Below are 25,071 nucleotides of genomic sequence, written 5' to 3' on the forward strand. Positions count from 1 at the left end.
TTCTGTTGTTTCCATAGTGAGAAAATAATTTGGGAATAGGAAGGAAGATGCAAACTAAAATGAATTTTTAGTCCTGTTTCATCTCTTTCCTATATTTGAATAAAAAAGGTTTGTGGAGGTACATTTTACATTGTTTTCATAGACTCTTTGAGAACTTTTTTTCCTCTTGAGAATGCATATTAGCATGGAACTAGATAGCCAGAAATTGAATTAATGGGAAACTAAGGAGGCATGAATGAAATACTGTGTTTATTATCCCTGAGATGCATGTTGTTAACTTTCTGGGTTTGAAAACACAGATTAGATCCAAACACAGAAGTTAGAGTGAGCTGACTTGAAGTTTTAAAAATCTTTAAATTGTTTTATACCAGTAAGAGACCATGTGTCATCATCCTATAAATATCATTACCTCTATTTCATTAAGTACTGGCAAGTGGGAGCTGCTTGGAAATGATGTTGTGGGATGATTTCCAGCAGTACAATAATTATATATAATAATATAATTCCTTATGTCAATGTAAAAACATAGTTTTATAAGTAACATGACATAAATACAAGATAGCATATTTCACAAAGCTTACTATTAGGGCTGTTGCCTCTTTGGCTGCTGTTTGATGCTCATTTAGGGCAAATTCTGCATGGATCCAACTGTAACAAAAAGAGCCCCCAGCTTTCCAGATTTGGTGCTAAGTATTCCTGTTGGGAATGAGTGTGTTAGAGAGGGGACAGAGCCATCAGGCTGGAAGATGCCAGTGCAGGCAGAAGGACATTTTCAGCCATCCATCTGTGGTTTATGCTAATGGATGCCTCATTTTCATGCTCCTGCTGTAGTCTGTCATTTCATTCAGAAATATGGATGGGACACATAGCTCTTGGTATGATGTTGAGTTCTTCCCCAGATGTGCTGCACACAGCACTTAATTTGTATTTCTGTGGAAGGTAGTGGTGTTCCTGGTCTCTTCAGCTTTTCTGTTTCTGAGAATTGAGGTAAGGGTTGAGGTAGAGACAAAAATAGCAATGCGGCTTTGTGCCTTCTCATGAAGGCTCAGTTTTTTGATGAATTGGAGTCTGATAGAGGGCTGCATCTTGTCAGATGATATAGCTATTATATAGATATTTCCTATTCTTGATTCCAGCAGCAGCCTGGGTTGATGGAGCAGAGGCCTATTCAGATTAATTCTACTTCATGATTGCAGTGTCTGGTTCCAGCATTCAATGCTGTGTATGGTCATGTCTTCCCACAACACTCACTTTATACTCCATGAAATAAAATTTGCCACCATGAAAGCCACTGTTACTGGCTTTCAGTGTACTTTTTGGCATGCCTGTTAACTAATTTGAAAAATAATGCTAGTGAGTCCCCCAGACCAACTCTCACATGGTCCCTCAGACTTCAGACAGCTCTGTGTTGTGGCTTGTCCCCAGCCAGAAGCAAATGTGGACATTCTGTCTGCTCACAGTAGGGGAGGAGAATTGAAAAAGAAAAGAAGCAAAACTTGCGGATTGAGATAAGAACAGTTTAATAACTTAAGCAAAATAAAATATAATAATACTAATGATAAAAATAACAGCAATAATAATGGTAATGAAAAGGAGAGTGAGAGAGGCATAAAGCCCAAGACAGGCGAGTGATTCACAATACCTATAAAGTGATGCCTGCCACCCATAGACCAGTGCCCAGCCCATTTCCAGCCAGCTGTTGGTCCCTCCCAGCCAACTCCCCCCAGTTTATTTGCTGAGTATGATGTTTTGTGGTATGGAATATCCCTTTGTCCAGTTTGGATCTGCTGTCCTGGCCGTGCTCCCTCCCAGCTCCTGGTGTGTTTGCTTGTGGAGCATGGGAAACTCAGATGTCCTTGATTTTAGGCTAACAACCATTCAGCAACAACTAAAACCATCAATGTGTTATCAACATTATTCTCTGCCTAAATCCAAAGCACTGTACCAGCCGCTAAGAAGAAAATTAACTCTATCCCAGCTGAAACCAGGACATTATGCTTTTTGTCTTTTTAATCTCATTTTCAAGTCAGACTGCTGGATGTTACTGGCTTTCAGTGAACTTCAAGGGTAATTCATTGTAGCTGAAGTTTCAGCATGATATGCGACCAGACAGCAGAAAATCTTTTCTTCTGTTGGAGAAGTCAGTCATGAAACAACTTACTCTCTTCCACTCCTCTTACCTAAGCAGCTATCCCTGGAGCAGGAGAGAAGCTCAAGTTGTCTCTTTGGCAGCTTCTTTTCTGTGGTTTTGTGCTCAAAGGAGACATGTTGGATGAGAGAGCTTTGAAGAGAAGGTGCTATCACCCTGCAGAAAGGTTGTGCTGTGGTCTGGAGTGCATGAGGGAAAACACTTGTGGAAGGGGACAGTGATATCTCTCTCCATTGTTACTACTGACTTGAAATGTTATTACTTTGGGGTTTATTTATTTGGGCTCCCCACCACCCCCTTTTATTATTTTTTTAATTATTCCTGAGTTGTTCCATGGTGACTGATTAAGTCCAGGTACAAGAGGCACTCTGTGACTGAGAATTGCTCCTCCAAATGTATGTCTGTGGGGTCTCTCACCTTCTTCTAGCTGACATTTACCTTTCAGAATTATATCAATCATGTAGTTGTGTTATGCTTCATAAAAGCATTGACATGTGTTATTGCTTAAAAACAATAATTGCAATTCAAATGTGCTGGATTTCTGTAAAATGTTTGAGGAGATGGTAGACTGTCCCTCATTTGCAGTTTATTTTTTCAGAGGTGCAAACATACTGGCAGTCCTTCCAGAATCTTACATTTCTGTCATGTCTTTAGCTTTTTCCCTTTTATTTGTGTGTAGGTGAATGATGTTTATTTTCTTCAATTTCTTTTGTGGTGTTGAAATCACTTTGTATCCTCATTAATCACAGGGTGGAAGATTTTCAGCCTTGAATTCCAGTACCATTGATAAATAATATGGTGGCAAATGCCTTAAGCTAAAATGCAAATTTTCACTTATGAATTATTAAAGGTAGTGCTGTAAGTATATAAAGAATTAATTTATAGATAATGATAAATAATGATCAGTCTATTCCTTTTTACATTTAGGCTAGTGTCAAATAGATATGCTTTATTATTAATGAAAAAAATTACTCCTTTATTTGTACTACCATGAATATATATTTTCAGTGGGACTTAGACTTCTCTCTCTGCTTCAAGCATAACTAATGCTAGCTGTGAATGTACATAACTTCTGCCATAAAGTTGAGAAAAACTGTGAGTAAAAAATTTGTGGACCCTTAACTTTGTCGTATATTTTGAAGGGGGAAATATTTAATAAAGTCTAATTAATAACATATTTCTTGTTTTTTGGTAAAATTGCACAGATTTCAAACTGTATTTTTAATCAATTTGTTGCTGGAAAATGGTATCAAAATCATGATATTTTACTTCAAGGCTACTAAATGGGCCACAATCTGCCCAATACAGTAAAATCTGACAAGGAGGTGTTATAATGGGCATGAGTTTGTGGCTAAATCTATTGAAAATATATTTGATGTGCAGAGTACTATTTAGCTGTAACCATACAAGAAAAATTTTAAGAATAGAGGAAATTAGGGATATATACTAATGTTTACACTAAGTGAAAGCAATTTTATAGCTACTTTCTGCCTGGAGATTAAAAAAAAAAATTACTATTTTTCCTGTGTGGGTTGTTGTACTTGATTTGGCTGGTATTTTTGGCATTCACATCAAGCTGCTGGAGCTTACCTGATGTCACTTTCTGTAGAGGATGAAGGATGCATGGAAGGAGAGAGCCCCAGAGGGCAAGATTAAACAGGAAGATTTAAATTTTTTTGTTGCTGTCTTTTGAGGTAATGGTACTGTTCAGTGCCTCAAAGTGAAGTGTACATACTCAGTTCCTCATGACAGTGCACTGCAAGCACATGAGCTGTTCAGAGCACTGGCTACTGCAAGTTTCCTGCCCCAGTTTTCCCCCAGTGTGTTTATATGGGTGTGGATGCAGTGGCTAAAATTGCACATCTGTAGCAAGCATCACTGTGAGAGAGAAGGAAAGATGGGAAAAGGGGCATCTTGCTCTTCAGTCAACTTCACAGAATCCTGGTTTAGATCAGAATCTCAGCTTTGATCTTAGACTATTAATTCCTTAGCTTTGTTTTCTCTGTAGGTATTTTCTGAGTGACCAGTCCTATTGGCTGCATGGTTTTTGAGTTTCCTGGGAAGAGGTAGACTGACTTAACTATTATCAGCCAATCAGAACCCTCTCACTGGTATGGCTGCGTAAAATATAGCTCCCAGGGGTTGACAAAGTAACAGCTACTGTGTTCATTTAGGCAAACCAATTATTAAATTATCAAAAAGAGGAATTGTAACATTTTGAGAGCATTAGCAGAATAAAATATCTTGACATATGTTTTCAGAATGTTTGTATGGTGTACATCTCAACCACAAAAAAAGAAACCACAGCAAAACAACAACAACAACAAAAAAACAGCCCAGGAGGGCTTGTTTTTCAATGCTGGCAGCTATGGATTATATATTAATTTTTAAATCAACCTTCTTATGGCATGTAGAAAGCAGTTATTTTTGTTACTGGGACTGAGGTCAGAGCTCAAGGATAATAGTACTTGTAATGCCTGTGTTTTTATATGTTCTTCTGAATTTTCACTGCAGACTTACAGACATTTTTGCTGTCATGGGAAGCTGCAGCAGGTAGGGTGTCTTTGGCTTTTGGGTTTGTATCTGGTGCCATTTCCTTATAGTCTCAGTTTTGATATAAACTTCTCCTCTGGGGATTCAGATCCATTCAGTATGTATAAAACTTTCATATGCAATATCATACCTTTTTCCTTGCTGCCCTCTGAAATGTAACAGGAGGCTCCAGATTCTAATTAAGATTTTCTCACCTTCATGTTTTATTAAGGCTCCTGTGCTTTGATGCTTGGGATGAGTTCAGGTGGATAAAGGTGGACTCAAGTCTTGATGCCTTAGAATCATCTGAATATTTGCCAGTTTTCTAAGTGATTTTGTCTTGCTTATTTTGCTGCTTTGTTTTGCCCGTTTGGAAACATGACAAATTAAGGTAAAGAAATTTGTGCTGTTGTTTCCCAGTAAAGCTCTGGTAAGCCATATGATCCTACAATTTGTAAAGCATGTTTATAGTTATTTAATTGGAAGACAGAAGTGGAAAATAGGGCTTTAGCTGGGACTTAGAAATTAAGGACTTTCAGTCTGTTAAAAAGAAACAAGAAAACATCACCTTTAAATGAGGAAGAGGTTGGATGAAACTATCATAGCCTTGGGACTAAAGAAACCACCAAAAAACCAAATGCAAAGCAAGACTACCATGCTTAGCAATGTTCAGTCTTCAACTTCTGACTTATTTGATAAACTATTTTCCAAATTTTGATAAGTGCAAGCCTCCCTTTGGCACGCCTGCCCTCATAGAGCCACTGGAGTTTGCAACAGCGCCTTTGCTCCAGGAGAATGGCTGTGGGTGTTTGGTGGAAGTGCTCCTGTTCTCTCAGGCATTCTGGAGGAGTAGAACCTCTCCTGGCAGCTGCTGGTGGTGGTTTGCCATCTTCTGACCAGTGTAAACACTTGCATCCTGTTCTTGCTTCCTTGTCTTGAAGAAACTGAACAGCAGGCTAAGTGTTCTCTTTTAAGGCTGTGTGACCAACACTTCGACACCAGGTCAAAAAGATGTAATGCCATAATTCAGGATATTCTGATGTGGATTTGATTGTTTGGATTGTATGTTAATATTTGAAAATAAACTTTTCAATTGGTCTGTTGTGTCTAAGCAACAGTGTATCATATTGTGTAAACAAAACCAAAAAGAAACCCTTACATCTGAATAATGCTGGTGGTATTATAAAGTGATTTCAGGAGTCTAAAGTCATTACACATACCTCAGAAGCTGATGAGACGTTTTTGTGAATGGATTGTTTTATGTTAATATTCGCTTCAAGGCTAAATCTTCTAAGTGCCTTTACTTACTAAATACCTTTACTTATTAGATCATATCACCAAATTTTTGCTAATATAGGATGATATCACAGCTTAAGCCCTATGCTAAAGGTTTTCTTTCTTTTATTGGGCAATTCTATATGAAAATTATTTTTATCAAGAATTCTTTAGCTTGAAGTGTGGTGGTGGGGTTTTGTTCTTTGTGTGTATGTTTTGGTTTGGTTTTTTTCCCCCAGCCAAGTATCTCAATCATTAAAATTATTCTGGTACAGTTGTGCAAATGTAGCATTGTTACTATACTGCTGTTTAAAATAATTTAATGGCTGAGTATCTCACTGTCCTTTTCTATTTATTACAAAAGACTTCTTTGCAAAGTAAGGAAACATTCCTCTCCAGCTGCTTATAAAAGTGGTTTTCAGAACAGTTAAGTGGATAAATGTTACTAGGCGACACTCTAAACCACTTGGGAGCTGAACTTTTTACTCTGTATTCCTGTCCAAAGGAAGCAGACATTTTTAAAAACTCCAAAACAGTGTAAGCTGGTAGTGTAAGCAAGGCATTCTACCTGTCTGTGACATTTCATTGTTCAGGGAGAGCCAGAAGTGGAGGGTTGTGACTTCTGAATGGATTCTCTGAGAAGACCATCTCCCTGTGGTCTTTGCTTGAGGCGCAGGCCATTTAAGAAATGCAATGTGTCATTCATAAACAATCTTTGGTGCTTGTTACTAAAACCAGCACAGGGCTGCTTTGTTCAGGAAGGAAATACTTCAGGGTCCAGCAGCTTGATGGCCTCTATTTCAAATGTACTGTGTTGAAGGGTCCTCCAAAAGAAGAAAATGGTCTGATAGATCATACTGCAACAGTCATTGAATTACAGTATGACATATTTGAACCCTAAGGAAGAGGTTTCCTGAAAAACTGTAAATAGTATCAATAATTAAAGAAAATACCATTTCTGTGTATGTAAGGTTAAATCAGCTACAAATATTATTCTTGTAATATTAATGATATGATCCTTGCAAACCAGTTTTTCTTTTTTTTTTCCCCTTTCACTTGCTGTTGGGAAGTATAATTGCCTAATTTTCCAGGATTGCTGTGTGAGCTACTGATGTTGCAAGTGTCTGTCTCATTGTCTTTTTCTTCTTTCTTCCCCTGCCCCCACGAAACATGCAGGAAGTAATTTTGGCACTGCAAAGGATCTTGCAGAAGAAATAAGATCATTAACATCTGAGAAAGAGGGACTGGAAGGACTTCTCAATGAACTGTTGGTTCTGAGTGCCAGAAATACACGAAAATTAGAGAGAATTAAAGATGATTACACCAGACTGAAACAAGAACTTGAACAAGGAGAGACTGCCTTTGGTGAGTAGTTTACAGATTGTTACAGCTTTTTGCTCTGACCTGAACTCCTGAGGATGTGCTGGGTTTCATTAATCATTCTGCATTTCACAAAACATACTGATTGTCCTGAGGAAAGTCTGGCAGTGACCTAGAGAAGCAGTATGTTCAATATCCTCTCATCCTCCCCCTGGAGTTGGGGGAGGCCGTGAGGAACAAGGGATACCCCAGCAATATACCACTCTAAAAAAATCTGTTTTAGCCCAGTTCTCAAAGCCTTTCTTTTCTAAGCCCATTTTTATCACGGTGATGATGGTGCTGTGCTTGTGCTCCCATACAGTGGAACACGAAGTCTTTGTGCAGGATCAGTAGATGTGTCAGGCTGTGACAATAGGAACATGTTTAGTATATAAAACCAAATGTTTAGTGCATACATATGTAGCACATTTGGTGGTGGGTCTGAATGTATGAGCTGCAAGAGACTCCTGATTCTGAAAGCAAGAGTTCTCATAGTAAACTTGTGTTTGAGGGGGAGTTTAACCAACTTGCCACGTGCTGCTCTCACACAACAATGAGCAGTGTGCTTGGGTTGTAGTGTCGTGGTGGAATTGGGGAGGTTGTCTGTGATTACTGGGAAAGGTACTGACAGATTATCAAAGAGCAAATTCATTCCTAGACTTGACTTACTCTCTTGCCTGCTGTACTCACTCCTGAAGTTGAGGCAGATAAAATGGCCTTTCTGCTTGCTTAAGTGAAAAGGCTCAGTAACATTTGATTGACTACAAATGTACAGTTACTGTAATTATCTCTAAACTAAATACAATCCTGAGAGCTACTTTAAAGCTTTAGGATTTTGAGGTGTCTTTCCTTTTTCAAGATCTTATGAGCAGTAGGCTGGGTGGAGACAGGAAGGTGGCTCTGTTTTAGAAGCATATGAAGCTTCTTCATAGGCGAGCAAATAAGCAGAGCTATCTTAGAAACAAAAAGATTTGTAGGCAGCTGAATAAATCTAAGACAGTGTTTTAAAAATGTAAAGAATAATAAATATACACACATACTTCTAGATAACTTGCTTTTCTAGAATATAGAGAAAATTTTAACAAATTATTCCTCAAATTTAGTGCATTGTGATAAAAACCCATAAATGCGCATCAGGCAGTGCTTCTTCTTTCCTTGGATTTTCAAGAGAGTTGAAAAGGATTCTGACCTTCTAATCAGCCCATTTTGTTTCTCTTTTATTTTAGTACAATTAAACTTCCTATAATATACATGTGCATTCTCATTTGTGGTTTAATTTAGTGAGGTTTTAAATCGAGCCTGTGCAAGATGCTTGCTGAAGCAACAGAAATGGTATAAGTTCAGACTCTTTTTTTCCCTTTTGCATTTATACAGCTGAAAGGAGATACCTTCTTTATCTGACATCTAGTGTCCCACAATTTGGACAATAAATTTCAAAATACTGGGTGTTTACTCTGTAGATTTTCTCTTAATTTACTGTGATTCTGTAGGCATAAGGAGAAATTTATCCTTGTGTTAAAATAAAGTACTGTCAAGCAGATGCTAGTCAGAGATACATAAATTGAAACTTGACATCTTCCCTTTTCATCCTCCCTGCCTCCTTTACATGTGATCAACCCTATTTTCCCCTTTAAAAAATGAAAATATTTGAGAACACTGGCATGGGTTTGATACCAACACATTTAACTGAATGTAAGCTTTCAGATACACTCTGGAAAACAGTATGCAGATGGTGTCTTGAGGAAAAGAGGCCACCTTTATGGAACAGTATTATTTTGCTCAGCACTTATATGTTTAGAGAATACAGCATAAATTATTGGAATACAATTTTTTGCCATTTGTTTTTGCTGTTGTTTGAAAGAGCTGGAGGTAATTGTGTTGGCTTTGTCTGCACTGTGAAAGGTGTGATTTGAGTTGGGGTAGCTAACCTGACTTGCATCGCAGCCCTAGGCCTGGTGTTTCATTTATGCCAATAAAATCTGTGTTGCTGCAGAGAAAGGCAGTTCTGCCTTTTTTAATGTGTTCCTGCCCAACCGTGCACTAGATTAGGGTTAGGTCCTATACATGTCTATTTCTGTGTCATCTGGCACTTGAATTGATGTTTTGTGCTCTGAGCTTCTTGAAAACTTTGATTTTTTTTTTTTTAAACTGAACTTAATACGCTTTTGTATGAAAAACATTAGACAAAAACTTTAAATGCTAAAATATGTGTGTCTGTTTGTCTTTATCTTGTGTATAAATTGGTCACCTATTTTTTATTTCATTAATAATTGTTGATTTTTCACAGTAATGTAGATATAGGGAATCAGACGTCAAGGGAAGAGACTTAATCACACAATAATCAGAGCTGGAATTTTAAATAGGACACATCATTAGCATGTTAATGAATTTTCTCACTCTGTGCCAGCTGCCCAAGTATAAAAGATATTGCAGATGTAGTGCAAAAATCAGGCTTGGCTTACTGCACTGAGAGCTGTCAGTGCTATCTATGAAGGTAATTTGACAAAAAAATCCTTTCATATTTTTAGAGATGCTAAAAAATATGCTTTTCATGTTGGATAATGGAAGCATTGACAAGCAACACTAAGTATTAGCATTTTAGGATGAATAGTACTAACTTGCCCTTTAGACATTGACTTTCTTCTGAGGTCATCAAAATGCTGCTATAAAAGTGATCAACTTTTATTGCCATTTTACAGATAGGAAATCCAGAGACTTAGAGGTCATGTAATTTTACCTGAAATGGTGGTGAAACAGTTTCCCAGGTAGTCTAGCATCAATCCTGATTGAATCAATCCTTGCAATAAACATGTGAAACCAAGCGGTGCTGTTGATTCTGTGTGAGCTTTGTATTCTTCTGGACCACAGACGTGATGGTTCTGGGGAAATTGCTGAAGGTCTTGTGCTTGGTCATTGTGCAGACCTGTCTTATAAAGTAAGAAGGTTCTGTTATGGCAAAGAAGAGAACTGCTTTTACAGCCCAAAACAACCAAACTTGTGTTCCAGACAACTGAAGCCTAATTACTTGCCTGTCTGCCAAACTGTTGGATTGTGCTTATAAATCCTGGCTTGGGTTGATTGGCATTTGTAACCCAAGGCTGGAAATGAAACCTACCCTCCTGTTGTGATTTCCTCATCACCAGTACTGATGGGCAAGTTTTCCTGTCTCGTCTGCTGAGTTCTTTTCCTGGCTGCTCTCAGCCTTTTTCTGCCCCTATTACACTTTTGGGAAAGCACCTCCTGTAAGTAATGTGTGTACACACACAGCTAGGGGACACCGTGCTTCCCGAGCTAATTGCTAGGTTGTGCTTGCCAAGTCATGTTAAGTAGAATTTCTATACTGCATTAATTTCTAGAGGAAATATAAAATAAAGGCTATCATGCACATGAAAATAGCTTTTTAACCCTTTTAAAAAACACCAAAACTCAAACTACTGTTTGAAGGCTGATATTTCAGTCTCTCTGTTCAATTCTTGTTTCCATCCTTGACTTTTATTGTCTTAGATATTGCTTGTGTAAGTCTGAAAGCTCTTACCAGTCTGCTTGTACAGTAAAGCTTTCTGGAATTGAACAGATAGGTTTATTAAACAACAGACTAGATGTAATAGAGGGGTTTCTTGGGAAGCTGGGGAAATTTCTATCACACTCAGTTTTACTTTCTTTTGTTCAATACACACACTCTGCATGCTTGCACAGAATATCTCAGAGTGTTTTGTACTTTTAACAGGAGAAAAACCTACTGGAGTTCATTTTTAAAAATCTGCTTTATTAAAAATAAAATATACCCCAATGTTTTGGCTTTAGAATTCTAATTAGGAATAAATATGTTCAGAATGTACTTCAAAGAATGATAAAAATTCTGCTATTTTTATAGTCATTGTTCCAAAAGCTGAACATTTGACTGTTGTGAAGGATGCAATTAATTAGTCTGAAACTTAATATTGTGCGGACAGCAGAAACCACTAGTGGTGCTGCTTAATGTAATACTCGTTATTGTATACTGAAATATTTATGACAAGAAGGTTCTGTGCTTCATATACAATTGTGTAGGATGTGATTTATCAAAGTGCTAATGACCATTTGCTACAAAGCAGTCTTATTCTATTTCAAAGACATTTTTATTCTGATAGATGCAACAAAGAAAGTCTTACGATAGAAACACATGCAGTGTACTTTGCACTGAGAAACCTACCTTTTTTTTTGTTTAAATATTTGTTTTAATAGCTTTAGTACAAAACCTTCTCTATTTTTCTTCCTAATTGGTCTTTGGAATATTATTTGAAGATGTCTAAAGATTATTAACAATTTTACACCATTTTTAAGTGTTGCAAAAAATACCAACTAAGTGTGACATAAACTCTTGTGCCTATGGCATAACCAGAATGATTCCATGTTTTGTTAACTGATTTTTCAGGCAAGTGGTTTTAATGTTCTTCCTCAGTGATACTTTTTCTTCACCAAATAGGCTTTCCATATTGTTTCTTTAGTTCATCCTCTGTCTGAGCAATTATGTGATTCTAAACTGAAGAGCTGAACCTTTTGATTGCTTCTGTTTACATAAATCATTAAAGGAGAGCCCACATAGTGTGTAACAGATGGGCTTCCATGAGGGAGAAGAAGCTGCTCTGAGTCTTTCTGTATCTCTACTTCTAATATGGGTGAGGTCATTAAGTTCTGCTTGTCGCACCTTTATTAAATGCTTGTTGTCATTAAAGTGAGTGGTGCAATTGAATGGCTTATTGCTTATGTCTGTGGCCATCTCTACTCAGACTGTGGTCCTGCAGGAATTAGCCAGTGGTCCCTATTTTTAGCTTTCACAGAAGGTGTAAAACCCTTGGTGGTGATGTGGGGATGGACTGGCACTGTAGCTGGTAGCATCCTTTACTCTGAGCTGATGTTCAGTTCATGCTCCAGAGTAGCACTTGGCAGCCTTTTGTTGGGCAGTGTGGCAAAATCATGTCCACATAGAAAACCAAAAGGATAAAACAACAGCAACAACAAAACCCCCAAGAGGCTCAGTCTTGCAGAGCTCCTTTTGTGTTGTCTTGGGCAAATACAGCATGAGTAGTTACCCTCTCTGCTCATTAGTATTCTCTCTACTGTTTCATTTGAAAAATTGGTGTTCCTGCATTTGCATGGACTTGCATTCTTATGCTTACTCTGTGCTTGTTTGTGTTTCACTGATTGTGAGCATTGGTCTCATTTTCTTGGCTCATTTTAAAGCACCTGGGATCTTACAATTTAGCATACATATATACATCTTTTGGTCTTATAATTCTGTAATGGGAGTAACTGCATATCAAGTTGCTACCAAGCTTTGAGGATCAAATTCAGACTTACGATTTTCATTCCATGTCATGCTTCCCCAAAATCATCCTCATCATCTTTGTTAAGTAATATTTAACTATAAGTAGTGAAAGGGTTTTTTGTGTTATGTTGTTTATTTTTTTAAGAAACACTATGAATAGAATTTAGTAACATAAAAAGGAGTAAATTCTGCTAGGCATCTCCTGTAACTAAAATCTCAAATGCATTTTAATTTTAGACATCAATTTTTGTCATGATTGAAAAGATTGGAAGCCAGTATCTTTAAGCATAATTAAGTTTGCCATATGTTTTAAGTCACTTGTAATTGTGTTTCTTATAATGGTGATTTTAAAGGTCATCTAGTCCGGTGTTGTTCATTTAAGTATGTAAAATACTTTGATTTTCACTTGGAGCATAGAGGTTTAGTCTGTATAAATGCAGTGGAGGTATTAAATTTAATCTGGCCTTTCTGCCATAATTAGATGCAAATCTTTGTAATGCAGAAAATATGAAATATTCAGGGAACTTGAACTGAGAAAGCAGCTTGGTTCAAAGCCTGCCAATATCTGTAGAGGTCTTTTGATCAGGGCATTTTTCTGTTGATGCTCAAAGGTGAGCTTCTCTTCTATCTCTTTCTTCCAAGATATCATGGCAATAACCTTATTGAAATGTTTTATGTACCTGTGTAATAGTTTTTGGGCAGCAGGATGAGGTAATTACACACAGAACAGTAACTCCTGAAATGACCCAATACTGATGCTGCAGTCATAGAGGTGGTTATCTACCAGGTGCAAGGAATAAAGCTTGGGCTGAAGTTTTATGCTGGATCTCTTCAGGGAATATGATGTCATCTTCAACTAGGATAAGCATAAAGACATCAAAGTTTTGTAAGTTTAAGGCCTCAGAAATACAGAGTGTCTGTGTTGTAGTCATGGACGTACAATCTGGTGGTGAATAGTGTCACTGAACAGCTTCCTACTGCAATGGGAGAAGGGCAACCTCCTGCCTGTAATGCAGTGTGGACACTTTATTGTGCTGGTGTGCAGGCAAACAAGCAAACAGATAGTTCTGATAGTATTCCAGGCAACTTATTCCTTTACATCTGAAATGCTGCTGCCAGCTATATACACGGTGCATTAGACTTCTGGAGTGCACGTCATATCAAATTATTCTGGTTTGCTGTCTATGCTCCAGGTTTCTGCACAGCTCTGCTTTTTAGTTCAGCTTCTTCAGCTGACAGCAGTGCAACAGAATAAGTAGGAAGAAGCAACACAGATGAGTGAAATTTGGAATAAAAGTGGAAATGCATACCACCAGTTTTAATCATTCTTCATTGGATTCTGGTTCTGCAGCTGCATCTTCTGAGGTGCTGGGCTCAGATTGAAAATTCACTTTTTTTTTTTTTTTTTGCAATGGCTATAGCTGGTTTGAAAAAGAATGAGATGCTAAGATGCCAGAAAGCTAAGATTAAAAAAGAGAGAAAAAATAGATATCATTGGCCAGATAGAGCAGGTTCCCAAATGTAATTCAAACTCCTTTAGCATGACACTAGCCCTGGTGACAACCAACAAGCACTCTTTAGTTTGCCACTTCTGGAGTTTGGATATATCGTGCTAGGAAATTTGTAACTCTCTTCCTGATAATATATAGCTGCTGTTCTTAATGGAATATTAAGAGAATTCCAGTTTTGTGAGAAAGCTGTTGTGTCTGATGAGCTGCTCAGAGGCGAGCAGAAAGATTTGTGGGCCTGGTGGTGGGGTGCTCAGAAGAGGACCAGTTCAAGTGGTGACATGGAGTGACACTTAGCATAAAGGATCAAATTATTTTTCAAAGAAAGGTAAATACTGCTTTCTTTGTCTCACAAGGAAGCACTTGGGGAATTGATTTTGTGTTTCTGTTAATTTTGCACAGGTACTGCCTGTATATATATTGGAAGTACAGAGACTTAAAAACCTCAAGTTTTATTGGAAAAGTCAATGAACAGTTGATCTGCCATTCACAGGTTTAAGTTATGTTCATTTTGGGTTTTGTTCTCTGTGTCGTACAGCATGGTTTTGCTTTGCTTTTTCTTTAAATTAGGGGGGTTTTTTTTGTGTGTGTTGTTGTTATTTTGGTTTTTTTTCTTTAATGTTGTTCAAGTTATATCAACATGTCATGATATTTTCAGGTCCCAGAAATGTGCAAAGGGCTCATTAGGATACTTTGCCTCATTTACTTTCTCTTGAGGATAAGTATATAAGAAATAGTGTTAATTTGTTTTCAAGTAGTACTCAGTGAAAGCAATCTCAGGCAGTTAGCCTTTCAAATATTCAGACTTTCTGCAAATTGAAGATAAAATTAGTACAGCATTTTATATTCAGTTAATGTTTTTGATTTTATTTAATTTTCTAGCTGTAAGCAAGAAAATGTTGGTTTGGGTCATCTGGGATCACTGACATAAAATTGATGTGCTAGATGAAGAGCATACTGCAGCAGAAGCAGAGTGAAGATACTGTTTAACCTTTTAATTGCAGATGTTTTTCAGATGTGTGTATTTTGGTTCAAAATTTTATCACTTTAGTACATTTCCACACAAAAATTTTCATTCGAGAGTTTTCACAGTGTTCTCAAGTTACAGCGTAAAAATCTAATTCTATGCTCGGATAAATGCGTGCAATTTATAAAGAATTACACCTCTTTGTAAATCTACCTTACTGACTGAAGTCAGATACTTATTTTTCTCAGACATTGCCATTCATCTTGACTTTGATTTTGACTGGCAATATTCAGATAGAGCATCTACAATTATGTGCATCTAAGCAAAATAAACCCCAATAAATACAATTCCATTTGGAATACAAGGTGTCCCTCATGAAATACAGGGTTTTTTCCTCCAGTTTTTGTTCCTTCAGATTGTCAGATGTCATTTCTGCCTCATTCTTTCTTGCTTTTTTTGGTTTAAGGTTTTCTTTGAGGTATACAGTAGTAAAGATACAACCTAAATGAAAGTTTCTATAGAAGATTTTGTAAAATACGGACATTACCAGCCTTGACTGAGTATTCACTTAATTAACTATTTTAAAGTGAATGAAACTACTGTCTGCTGTTTAGTTTGTTCCTTCCATCACCACAGGGTGATTGCAATCCATGCATGCTTGCAGGCTTAATACCCACAGATATGCAGAAGTATAACCAAATCTGGAGTAATGGATAATATTTATCAAAAGGTGGGGGAGGTACAATACCTAATGATAAATCCAGAAAAAACCTACTGAAATTCTAATCCTTTCTAGAAGAGCTGGGTTTTTTCTCTAAAATTATTTTAATGCTACATGTATTATGGTAAAGAAGGCTTTACAATAGAAAATCTCTTCCAATTTACACCTTTTACCAATATAGGCAAGTAGAAACACAGAGAATTTAAATGGAAGAAAAAGAATTTTTTTTCTGACTTTGATTCCCCAAAGAAAATGTATTTACATCTTCTCTAAGCTTTTAGTCTTTTTCTGTACTTCCATTAAATCTGAACTGATTACTCTGAGGCAATGAAAATCTTATTATTTAGACCAGAGTTAATTACCTTCCATCTCCAGTTCAGGAACTGAATGTTTTCACCCAAGAATTTTCTTTCTCTGTTCTTGGAGACATAAACAGGAGCGAAAGGCAGAGAACCGAGGGATTGCTAATGCCTGCAGTTAGGAGCTGGAACTCCGTGTCCTTCAGTTTGATTTCTGCTCTTACTTGAGCAGGAACAGAGGCAGTTTGCTGATGTTTCAGTTGACTTGGGCCACAGTTTCCTTGTACAAGGTGGGATGTAAGCACTGCTCCTGTTACAATCCTGTTGTGAGCTGTGAGCTCCGCACATTCAGTATTTGGGCACGGGACACGATAGCAGCAGGTGACAGTATAAGGCCCAGGGATTTTGTCATCTATAATTGCAAAGAATCAGTGGCCCATGTGCAGCAGGTGCTTGTGATCAGTATTTCTGATGGCCTGCCAGATTTCTACTGATAGGCTGAGATCATGTAAGAAATGTTGAAATTCACAGAACTGGGTATTTCAAACACTACTTTTTTGGTTGTTGTGTTTGAACCTGGTTACTTTCTTTACGCAAAAATATTGTAGTAGAATATAATTAAAACTTTGATGCTAACTGAAAAGGAGATTCACTCATCAAATTTGCGGATAATATCTTTGGTTTGATGTGCATGTTGAAGGCTTGGGTAAAGATAAACAGACATGTTTGCCAAGCTGCATAAGATTAAACAGTTCATTACCTGTTGGAATTATCAGCTGCAAGACACCTTGCATAATTTGGACTACAACCTTTATATGCTTTTGGCTGGATTATACCTCTTATCTAGTGAGGTGCATTGAAATGTAATTAACAATGTGAGCTGGAAATGACAGGCTGAAACTATGTGTATTTTTGTGCAGATAAACAATTCTGTATCTGGATCAGAAGTCATAGAAACATTTTATCTACTAATTTTTTCCCACTTCCTGTGTTCTAAAACATTGTACAGAGAAAAATAATCTCTGCTCTGTGCCAGAGAAGAGCAAATAGGCACCAGCCCCAGCTCCTTGTAGGATTGACCTTAAGAACCTTTGGAAAATGTTGAATCCTGCAGAAAACAGCAGTTAGATTTTTCATAATCTTCATTTTAAATGTTTTGTTGGAGAGAGAATTTTGAAAATACAAGGGGGCAGGGATTCTGATCCATTGATACCAGTAAGAGTTTTGCCTCCAGTTTCAGCAGAGTTCAAGGTTTCACCTCTGGCATTCTCCACACTGAAGCTGCAGCATCTGTTTCTGAGCTGAGCTGCTTGGATGCAGATCATCTTACTTTGATGAAAGTGCAGTCCACATAAGAAAGAGCAGGACTTGGTCAGAAATTCTTTTAACTAGGAAATCCTTCAGCTTTATGACAAAATGATAAATTTTGAGGTTATTAGTCCTTGTCTACTAAAGAAGAATCCAGATGTTTTATTTTGCATGTTTAAGCTAAAAGCTATTTGCTGTTGATTTTAGTTCAGTGAACTCAACAGCCCTTTGACTTTTACAGTTAAATTATTATTGTAGGATATTGTTTCCCTGTAGTTAGGAGAAAATTATTTTTTGCAAATCAGAGCATGTGCAATATGGAATTTCCAACAGAATCACCTGAAACATTTGTTCTTGTTACTGCAGTAAAAAATTACCCAAATGAAATGTATTGCTCTTGTATTTTCAGGTTTCCAGTGTGCAGTTTTCTAGGTACATATATGTTCTTGATCTAGTTCTTAATCTGTTTAAATGTTCCTTGGTCTAGTGATCAAAATAAAAATTTTCTTGTGCCAGCAGAAAAATGTTACAAGTGTGAAGTTTATCCACTTCTATTCAGTACCTCTGAAAAAACCTGTGAGAACTGGTGTAACATTTCATTGGTTATTAGCTCATGAAGTGGTCAGCCACATCCTTAGGTGGAAGGATATAATTCCAGTGGGAGACATGCCCTCTAACTAAGCTGTAGACACTGGCTGAAGCATCAAAAATGGTGTTGTTGTCCTTTTCAATACCTTAGATTGCAATGCAAAAACATAGATATGGATATTTATTAGATTAGTTCTTCTTTTTCTCCACATCCTTTCTTATGTAGTAAGTAATGACAATCTGGGGAAAACATGAAAATAACAAAATTCTGACAGGGACACAACAATTATTCCAGCTTTGTACAATTCCTTCAGCTTTGCTGAACTGAGTTTTTGACAGCTTTTGGCAAGTACTTGGCTTAGTCTTTTGCCAGCCCAAAAAAGCGTGGATGGTGTGTCAGTATTGTAGTCCAAGGATGCTTCAAGAGCAAATTGGCCAATACTCAAAAAGATTTTGCCTGCAACCTGTCTGTGGTATGGATTATAGACCAGAGGAAAATGATAAATAAGCCCGTGTCCTGCCAATGAGGCTGGTTAAAGCGGTTGTAAATATGAGCCATCTTTGTTCAGTTTAAAGAACAGAAGTCTGAGATCCTGTGATTATAACCTGCAACTACCTGCTCAGAGACCGGTACTTCATAGTGGAAAGATATTTATAGTGATAGACAAAAGCAGAAGTGATCATTTCTAATGGCTGATAATTGAAACTGACAACCTGAGATTTAAAAAAAAAAGCTTTTAAACTGACAGGACACTTGTCTTTAGCCAGAGTTCAGCAAAGGTTTTATTGGAAATGACCAAAAACTGGGTTTTTTGATATGTAGCTGCAGCTAGAATCAGTTCAGAAAGAACTTTTTGTGTTTTGCAGATGAACAGGATCATGAAAAGCAATAATCCCTTTTAGACTTGTGTTCTGGATCTGTTGTTTTATAAATAGAATGATAACGAGAGAATCTAGTCCTGTTTTGGTATTTTTTTAGATGAATAAAAAATGGCAAATTTTTTATTCACCTAAAAATGCAAAATTGCTTATTCACCAATTTTTTATTCACCAATGCAAAATGGCAACATTTTCTGTTGGTGTTAAAATGAATTGGGTTGTGCAGTAGTGCCTGGTTCTCTTCCTTCCCACTTTTTTTCTATAATTTTTAATTTACGAGCTCACAATACTTTTCAATCTCTGCATGGTTTTTGTCTCCATCTTACGCTATGTGAAATTGTTTTCATACAATTCAGTAATTCATTGAAATCCTGCTTGCCTGAGCTCCTAATCACATAGAGCACAATTTCACACCTTTTCCAGGACAGTGTACAGTTCACCAAGACCACACTCTCTACCTGATTTATTTATTCTTAAAAGAAGATGCCATACAGAGCCTTCTCTGGCTCCATTCCTCCAAGGCCCAGGACGTAGGAGTTTCCTCATTCTTATGCTGCTTGCATTTTGCCTCTCATGGTGACCCCTGCTGAGGTTACTTATGTGGCATAAGAATGGATTGATTGGGGAAATGGAGACCACAGGAAAACACAGAACTCTAAAAGCACAGAGCATTTTACAAGCTGTCTGCCTGACCTTGAAAACCAGTATTCACTGGTCTAAGTAGAAGACATATTCACAGTTTTGCAGGATAAAGGACCAGGGCAGCAGAATCTTTTCCTATGTTAGAATACTTTGTCACAGGGCTAAAATGCTGAACTGCAGCTCAGAACCATCAGAGTATACATTTATTAGTTTAGTTCTGCTTCTGTAGCATCCCCCTGTAGTGTTCCAGGCATCCTCTTACACCTTTCAAAGAAATATAAAGTAAGAAAACCTCTATCTTCTAAAATTCTCTGGGGTTTTGGGAATTGTTTTAAAAGTTGTGAATGCCCAGAGTCCATCATCTTTGTCGTTCTCCATGTTAATCTCTATGTTTATTTTATACCCTCTTTCTACCATTAGGCATTCTGCAGAGCTTGTATTTTTAATACTTCTCCATCTCTGATAAATGCCAGACATTTCGGCAGTAAAAAAACCAAAACGTTTTAACCTCTAAATTCTGAGCAACAATTTGTTGACAACATTTCATTTTCTTTTCCCTCTTTTCACTCGTTATATGTTCACTTTCATTGTCAGCCTTCAACTTTCTTAAATCTCGTTGACATACTTTCCTTTATTTCTCTTATATCTTTCCTCATCTCTGTGCAAACCTTTTGAACTTGTTTGTATTTTTATTTGTGTCTGTGTATGTGTAAAGTAATTTCATTTAGTTTATTATGCTGTTCTCTTATTTCTGATAGCTTCTCTAATGCAAAAGGTTCCTGAAGTAACTTGCATGGGCCCACTTCAATGTTAATTCAAGTTTCTGTTCTCTAAGTTATTTTTATTACCTTCTCTAAGTTATTTTTATTACCTTTGTTTTTTCCCAGTTTAACTGAGCTTTCTAAATTTGATGCCTAATGTTACTTCTTTTTAAAAAATATGGACCCTCTTCCCTGTTTCAACCCATGCATAGCAAACCTGAGTTACGGATTTTCCTTTCCACTTGCATGATTTGTGACTTGGTAGTTACATATGGTTGCTCTAAAAATTGCCAATACTCGCTGACAAGTAGGTTTTTTCCAGCCTACATATTTAGTGCAAGAGAATAACCCAAATGGGCAGCCATTTATGCTTCTTTCTTCTGCATATATACCTGCTCACTGTCCCAAGAAATTTGTATAGGCTTTCTTTTGTATTGGGACACTGTAAACAGAGGGTGCTTCACTTCAGAGTACCAGAGGCAATGTATCGGAAATTATCAAGCAGGAGACCCATCTCTGTGTGGTGCTCTACAGTGCCAGGTCCTTTTCCTGTCCCAGAACATGGAGATGCAGTGAGAAGTGCCTTCAGTCAAGATCCTGCTCCCCCTTGCCATGAGGTGCGCTGCTCTCATTAATGGTAACAAGGCTGGAAAACACACTCTGTGCACTTTCTGGTGAACCTGCACTGTGGGACAGTTTCCTTATCACAATCCCAATAATTCTCTTACCCTGCCTATTATGCCTGTTCAAGGTGGTGCTTAAAGGGTTTGTGGTGGGGTAATCCTGGCTTTGTTGTGCCATCACACATTGCAAATGTGTGTTTCCTTCAGCAGTGTTTTCCAGGTTCCCATCTGTTCTTTCAGTTCCCTGTTTGGAAAAAGGTCCATGTTGAGCTGTGATGAAGTACTAATCTCTCAAGGCAGAGTATGATGATCCCACAGAGGAGTGATTTTCCTGTATTAAACAGCAGAGAGCCCAAGATGACTTGGCACTGGAATTATTATCTCTGTCTGTCTTTGTTTCTTCCATGGCGTTTTGCTGCTGAACAGTAGGACTGGTGATAAACTTTATACCTAAGATGTGTCTAGAAATTACATAGCTATAAAGTTTAAAAAGGCAAAAAAGATGGATTTCTGGAAATAGCCTACCTGAAGTGATTGTTTGATGAAGAATTCTCCTTCAGTACAATGGATATACTTCAGTGAATAGTTTGAGACAGAGTACTGTTCACCTTCAAAGTTATAAAATAGGTAAGAGGCATAGTAATAAAAGAGTTGCTGCCCAAGAGTAACTCTGTAATAAGAGGTTAGGTAGGAAAAGTTACCTGACTGTCTTGCAGTCAAAGGTCACTAGCACAGGAAAAACTCATTTAGCTTTTGTTCCCCATTCCTGCTGTAGGTGATTGCTTTCTTCACACATTATTTTTGTTATTTTGGCACACTATGTGTGAGTGACAGATCTTTAACTCTTCCCAGCTTTGGCAACCATCCCTTTGCCTCTGTGAAATGACAGTCTCTCTGTAGGTTTTGATAAGACATTCTTTAAAAGAGAACTTAATCTGCCATCATTTATTTTATTAGACTGAAATATGTTCCTGCTGCCCTCTTTGTTGAGAGTTATTGCTTCAACAATCACAGGCAAATCTGATTTACTGTAAACAGTTCTAACAGCAGAGTAGGAATGTAGGCTGTAAATTGGTTGGAAAATGGGAGCAATTTGCTAGAGTGAGAAAGTAAGATTAAGTTAAACTGTTGAAACATTCACTGGAGTCTTGTACCATCAGCTCAAACAGCCTAACTAAGGACTATGAGAAGCCTTATGCCAGGTCTTTCTTTGCCACTTTCTGCTGTCATTATTGGAGAACACCCTGCCTGGCAGGGTAGGGAAAGGCTCAGCCCACTTGTGACTGGTAGTAAATCAGCTGCAATGAAGAAAAAAGGAAAGGGACCATTCCTCCCTTGTCCTGAGGGAGCAGCTATGATTTGGATACTGCAAATAATTTATTTTTATTTCATCTGATGAACTGGAGAGTTGGGAGAGAGGGTGGTAAAAACCCCAAAAACTTCAGTGGAAGAATTTAAGTAGTGGCAGGAAGGAGGCACAAAACCCAAGGACGTATTTGAAGAAAAGGTGTTGAAGATTGAAAGAAGCTTTGATTTGGTATTGTATTAAATATTTCCTGTAACCAAAAGTGAATCTTGTCTCCTCCCCTTGCAAACCTCTGGAATCAGGTTAATTGAATTCCCTCTTCCCCTGCCTCTCCCCTTAAAAAACAAATAGGAGATCAGTGGCCCAGCACTATGACAGTGTGCAATATCAGGATGGACTTTCTTCTGTGTGTAGGACTTGAAGCCACCTCTGACCCACTGAAGGAGGGTGATGGGTCCCCAGTAGTCAAATATGCTCTTGAGGAACAACGTGCTATTGTCTCTGTGTCCTGACTACCAGACTGGAGCATTCTCCTTTCAGGGGTTATAAAACTCATCCTGTTTTATCATGCATTTCCTTTCCTAATGCAAACTGTCTCAGGAGTCATGGAAGTTATAATTATGCAATTTGTATGATTTATTGCTTGCAGTCAACAGCCACTCTGCACTGCTGTTTCCCTTATTTCTGAATTGGATAAATTTAAAAGTTTGATGTTTTTATAAATACCACTTCAATATAATTACAGGTATTGTAATATTACAGGTATTGTATTAATGGCCAGTCTTGTTTGGGAAAGAATTAATTTCAAGAGAAAATGTATTCTAGAATGATTTAATTTGGAGAAAACCCCCATGTTTGGTGTGTGGGTTGTGTCACTATTTTCATACACAGGAGAGGTGCCTTACTGCAGGGTTTGCGCTATGAGAGGCAAGCTCTGCGCACATTAGGGCAGCAAATATCAGATTTTACTTTAAAAAAAAAAAAGCTTTTTTAATATGATGTATTTTCCACATGGCAGCATTTATACTGCCTCGGAACGTTCCTTTTGACCTTGGTGAGAGGCTGTAATTAATCAGCAATTAAAGCGGCGGCGGCCTTTGGGAGCGGGGGCGCCTCTGCCGGGCCGGCGGCGCGAGGGGGCGGCATTGCCGCGGGAGAGGCGCGCCCGCCGCCGGCACGGACCGACGGAGGGACAGGGCGAGCCCTCTTCCCGGACACCCCCGCAGCTGCAGCCCGCCCCAGCTGCCTTCGCATCGCCGGCCTCGCGTCCTGCGGCAAAAGATAAAGCGGCGCGGTTGCGGCATTTCTTGGTAGCCAGGTGTCCTCTTAAAACTTGATGTTATTGAGGGGTTTGAATTCCACTTTGTTCTGGATGGGCGCTTCTTGAATGCGCACCTTGCTGTAATGTTCCAGATGGCTGTCTTCTTAACAATAGATAAGAATTAAGGATGGTAATAGGGGATATTTTATTTAAATCCACATCTTTATCTTTCATTACTTATTCACGTTCTATTATACCCTGGTGCGGTATTCAAAACACTTGAGGATTTAACAAGGGGAAAAATAACCATTTAAATTAGGATATTGTATTGACACCTTTACTGACAGTAATTTTTTCAAGCAGTAGCGCAGTATGGAAGAGCTGAAGCTGTTGCACATGAAGGAGGAGGAGGAAGCTTCACAAACACAAAATTTAGTTTGAGTTGCATTTACAGGCTAAGAGTTCATTCTGAAAGACCAACTTATAAAATGGCGTGGGGAAGTGTTGCAAACAGGCAGCACTGTTCAGTAAGTAGAATTGGTGACAGGACTTCTGTAAGACATTTTGCTAAGTCTTTCAATTTGTTAGAGCATCACAGAGCAAGAGCACACAGAGTTAGAGGACACATTTTGCTGAGATTTCGGCTAAAACTTCTTCAAGCAAAGGATGCAAAACAGGTAGTAAATGCAGTGGTCTGGGAAACTGGGTTTCCATGTGCAAGTCCATGTGTGGCTTGATTCAGAGTGGTATTGGATATTGGTTTCTTCAGAACGAAGTGATAGAGAAGTAGAGAGGTCACACTGGGCCTCTAGTGCTCCTTGTGCTAGCACCAGTTTCCTGGGATGGGTGAGTTCACCTTCTCACTTGCAAATGGACATTTCAAGAGGAATAATGTTCTTGAGATAGTGACCAGATAAGTCTGGGTATTGTCTGACTTGAGTTCAAAATATCAGAATGCTGCTTTGACACTGAATTCTTGTCCTTGATCACTGCTGGTGGTGCTGCAATGTGTAATGAAGCCAAATCTCTAAATGCCTGCAGAGTAATGAGTGATTGAGCTGCATAAAATGCTTTTTAATAGAGAACACATTTCCTCAAATGTCAGTACAGTGGGAATAAAAGCGGGTGCATTGACACTGCTGTAGATTTGTTTCAGTGTAGCCACTGTGTGCATAGAATTAGTCTTCTGTTGTGAAAATTTTTTTACTGACAGAGGTGGAAGTACCATTTTTCTTTGTTGCATGTGAGACTGGAGCTAGGAGGCTTTATTTGGTTCATAAAGACCGTGCTTAGTTTCAGAATGACAGTCAAATGCTTCAAGTAATCACTGATGAAAGGCAGGCCCTTCTGTGTCTTGATTCCCATATTCAGGATGGATTTGCTTATGTCAGATTTCTGATGTATTGGTAGTGTAGGTAAAATAAATGGTGGTTACTCTCCTTTCCTACAGCTCAACCTGCAGAGGTATTTTATACATTGATGGGAATTGCACATGAGAGTTAGCTCTGCATTATAAGCATGGCACTTGGATCATCCCTTAGGCTTTTTTCATGAAAGCCTAAAGGATTTAGGTTCATGGGAATAG

The 25,071-nt window shown here is 38.0% G+C and overlaps 1 protein-coding gene across 1 annotated transcript in view; it reads left to right on the forward strand.

The window, feature by feature from the left end:
* Positions 1 to 25,071, forward strand: part of DISC1 (DISC1 scaffold protein) — a 187,232-nt gene that overhangs the window by 84,311 nt on the left and 77,850 nt on the right. The window contains exon 9 of the mRNA XM_059469194.1: positions 7,133 to 7,321. Coding sequence (XP_059325177.1) covers positions 7,133 to 7,321 — 189 coding nt within the window. The remainder of the gene's footprint in view (positions 1 to 7,132; positions 7,322 to 25,071) is intronic.

Source organism: Ammospiza nelsoni, chromosome 3, assembly GCF_027579445.1.
Source record: "Ammospiza nelsoni isolate bAmmNel1 chromosome 3, bAmmNel1.pri, whole genome shotgun sequence".
Classification (NCBI taxonomy): domain Eukaryota; kingdom Metazoa; phylum Chordata; class Aves; order Passeriformes; family Passerellidae; genus Ammospiza; species Ammospiza nelsoni.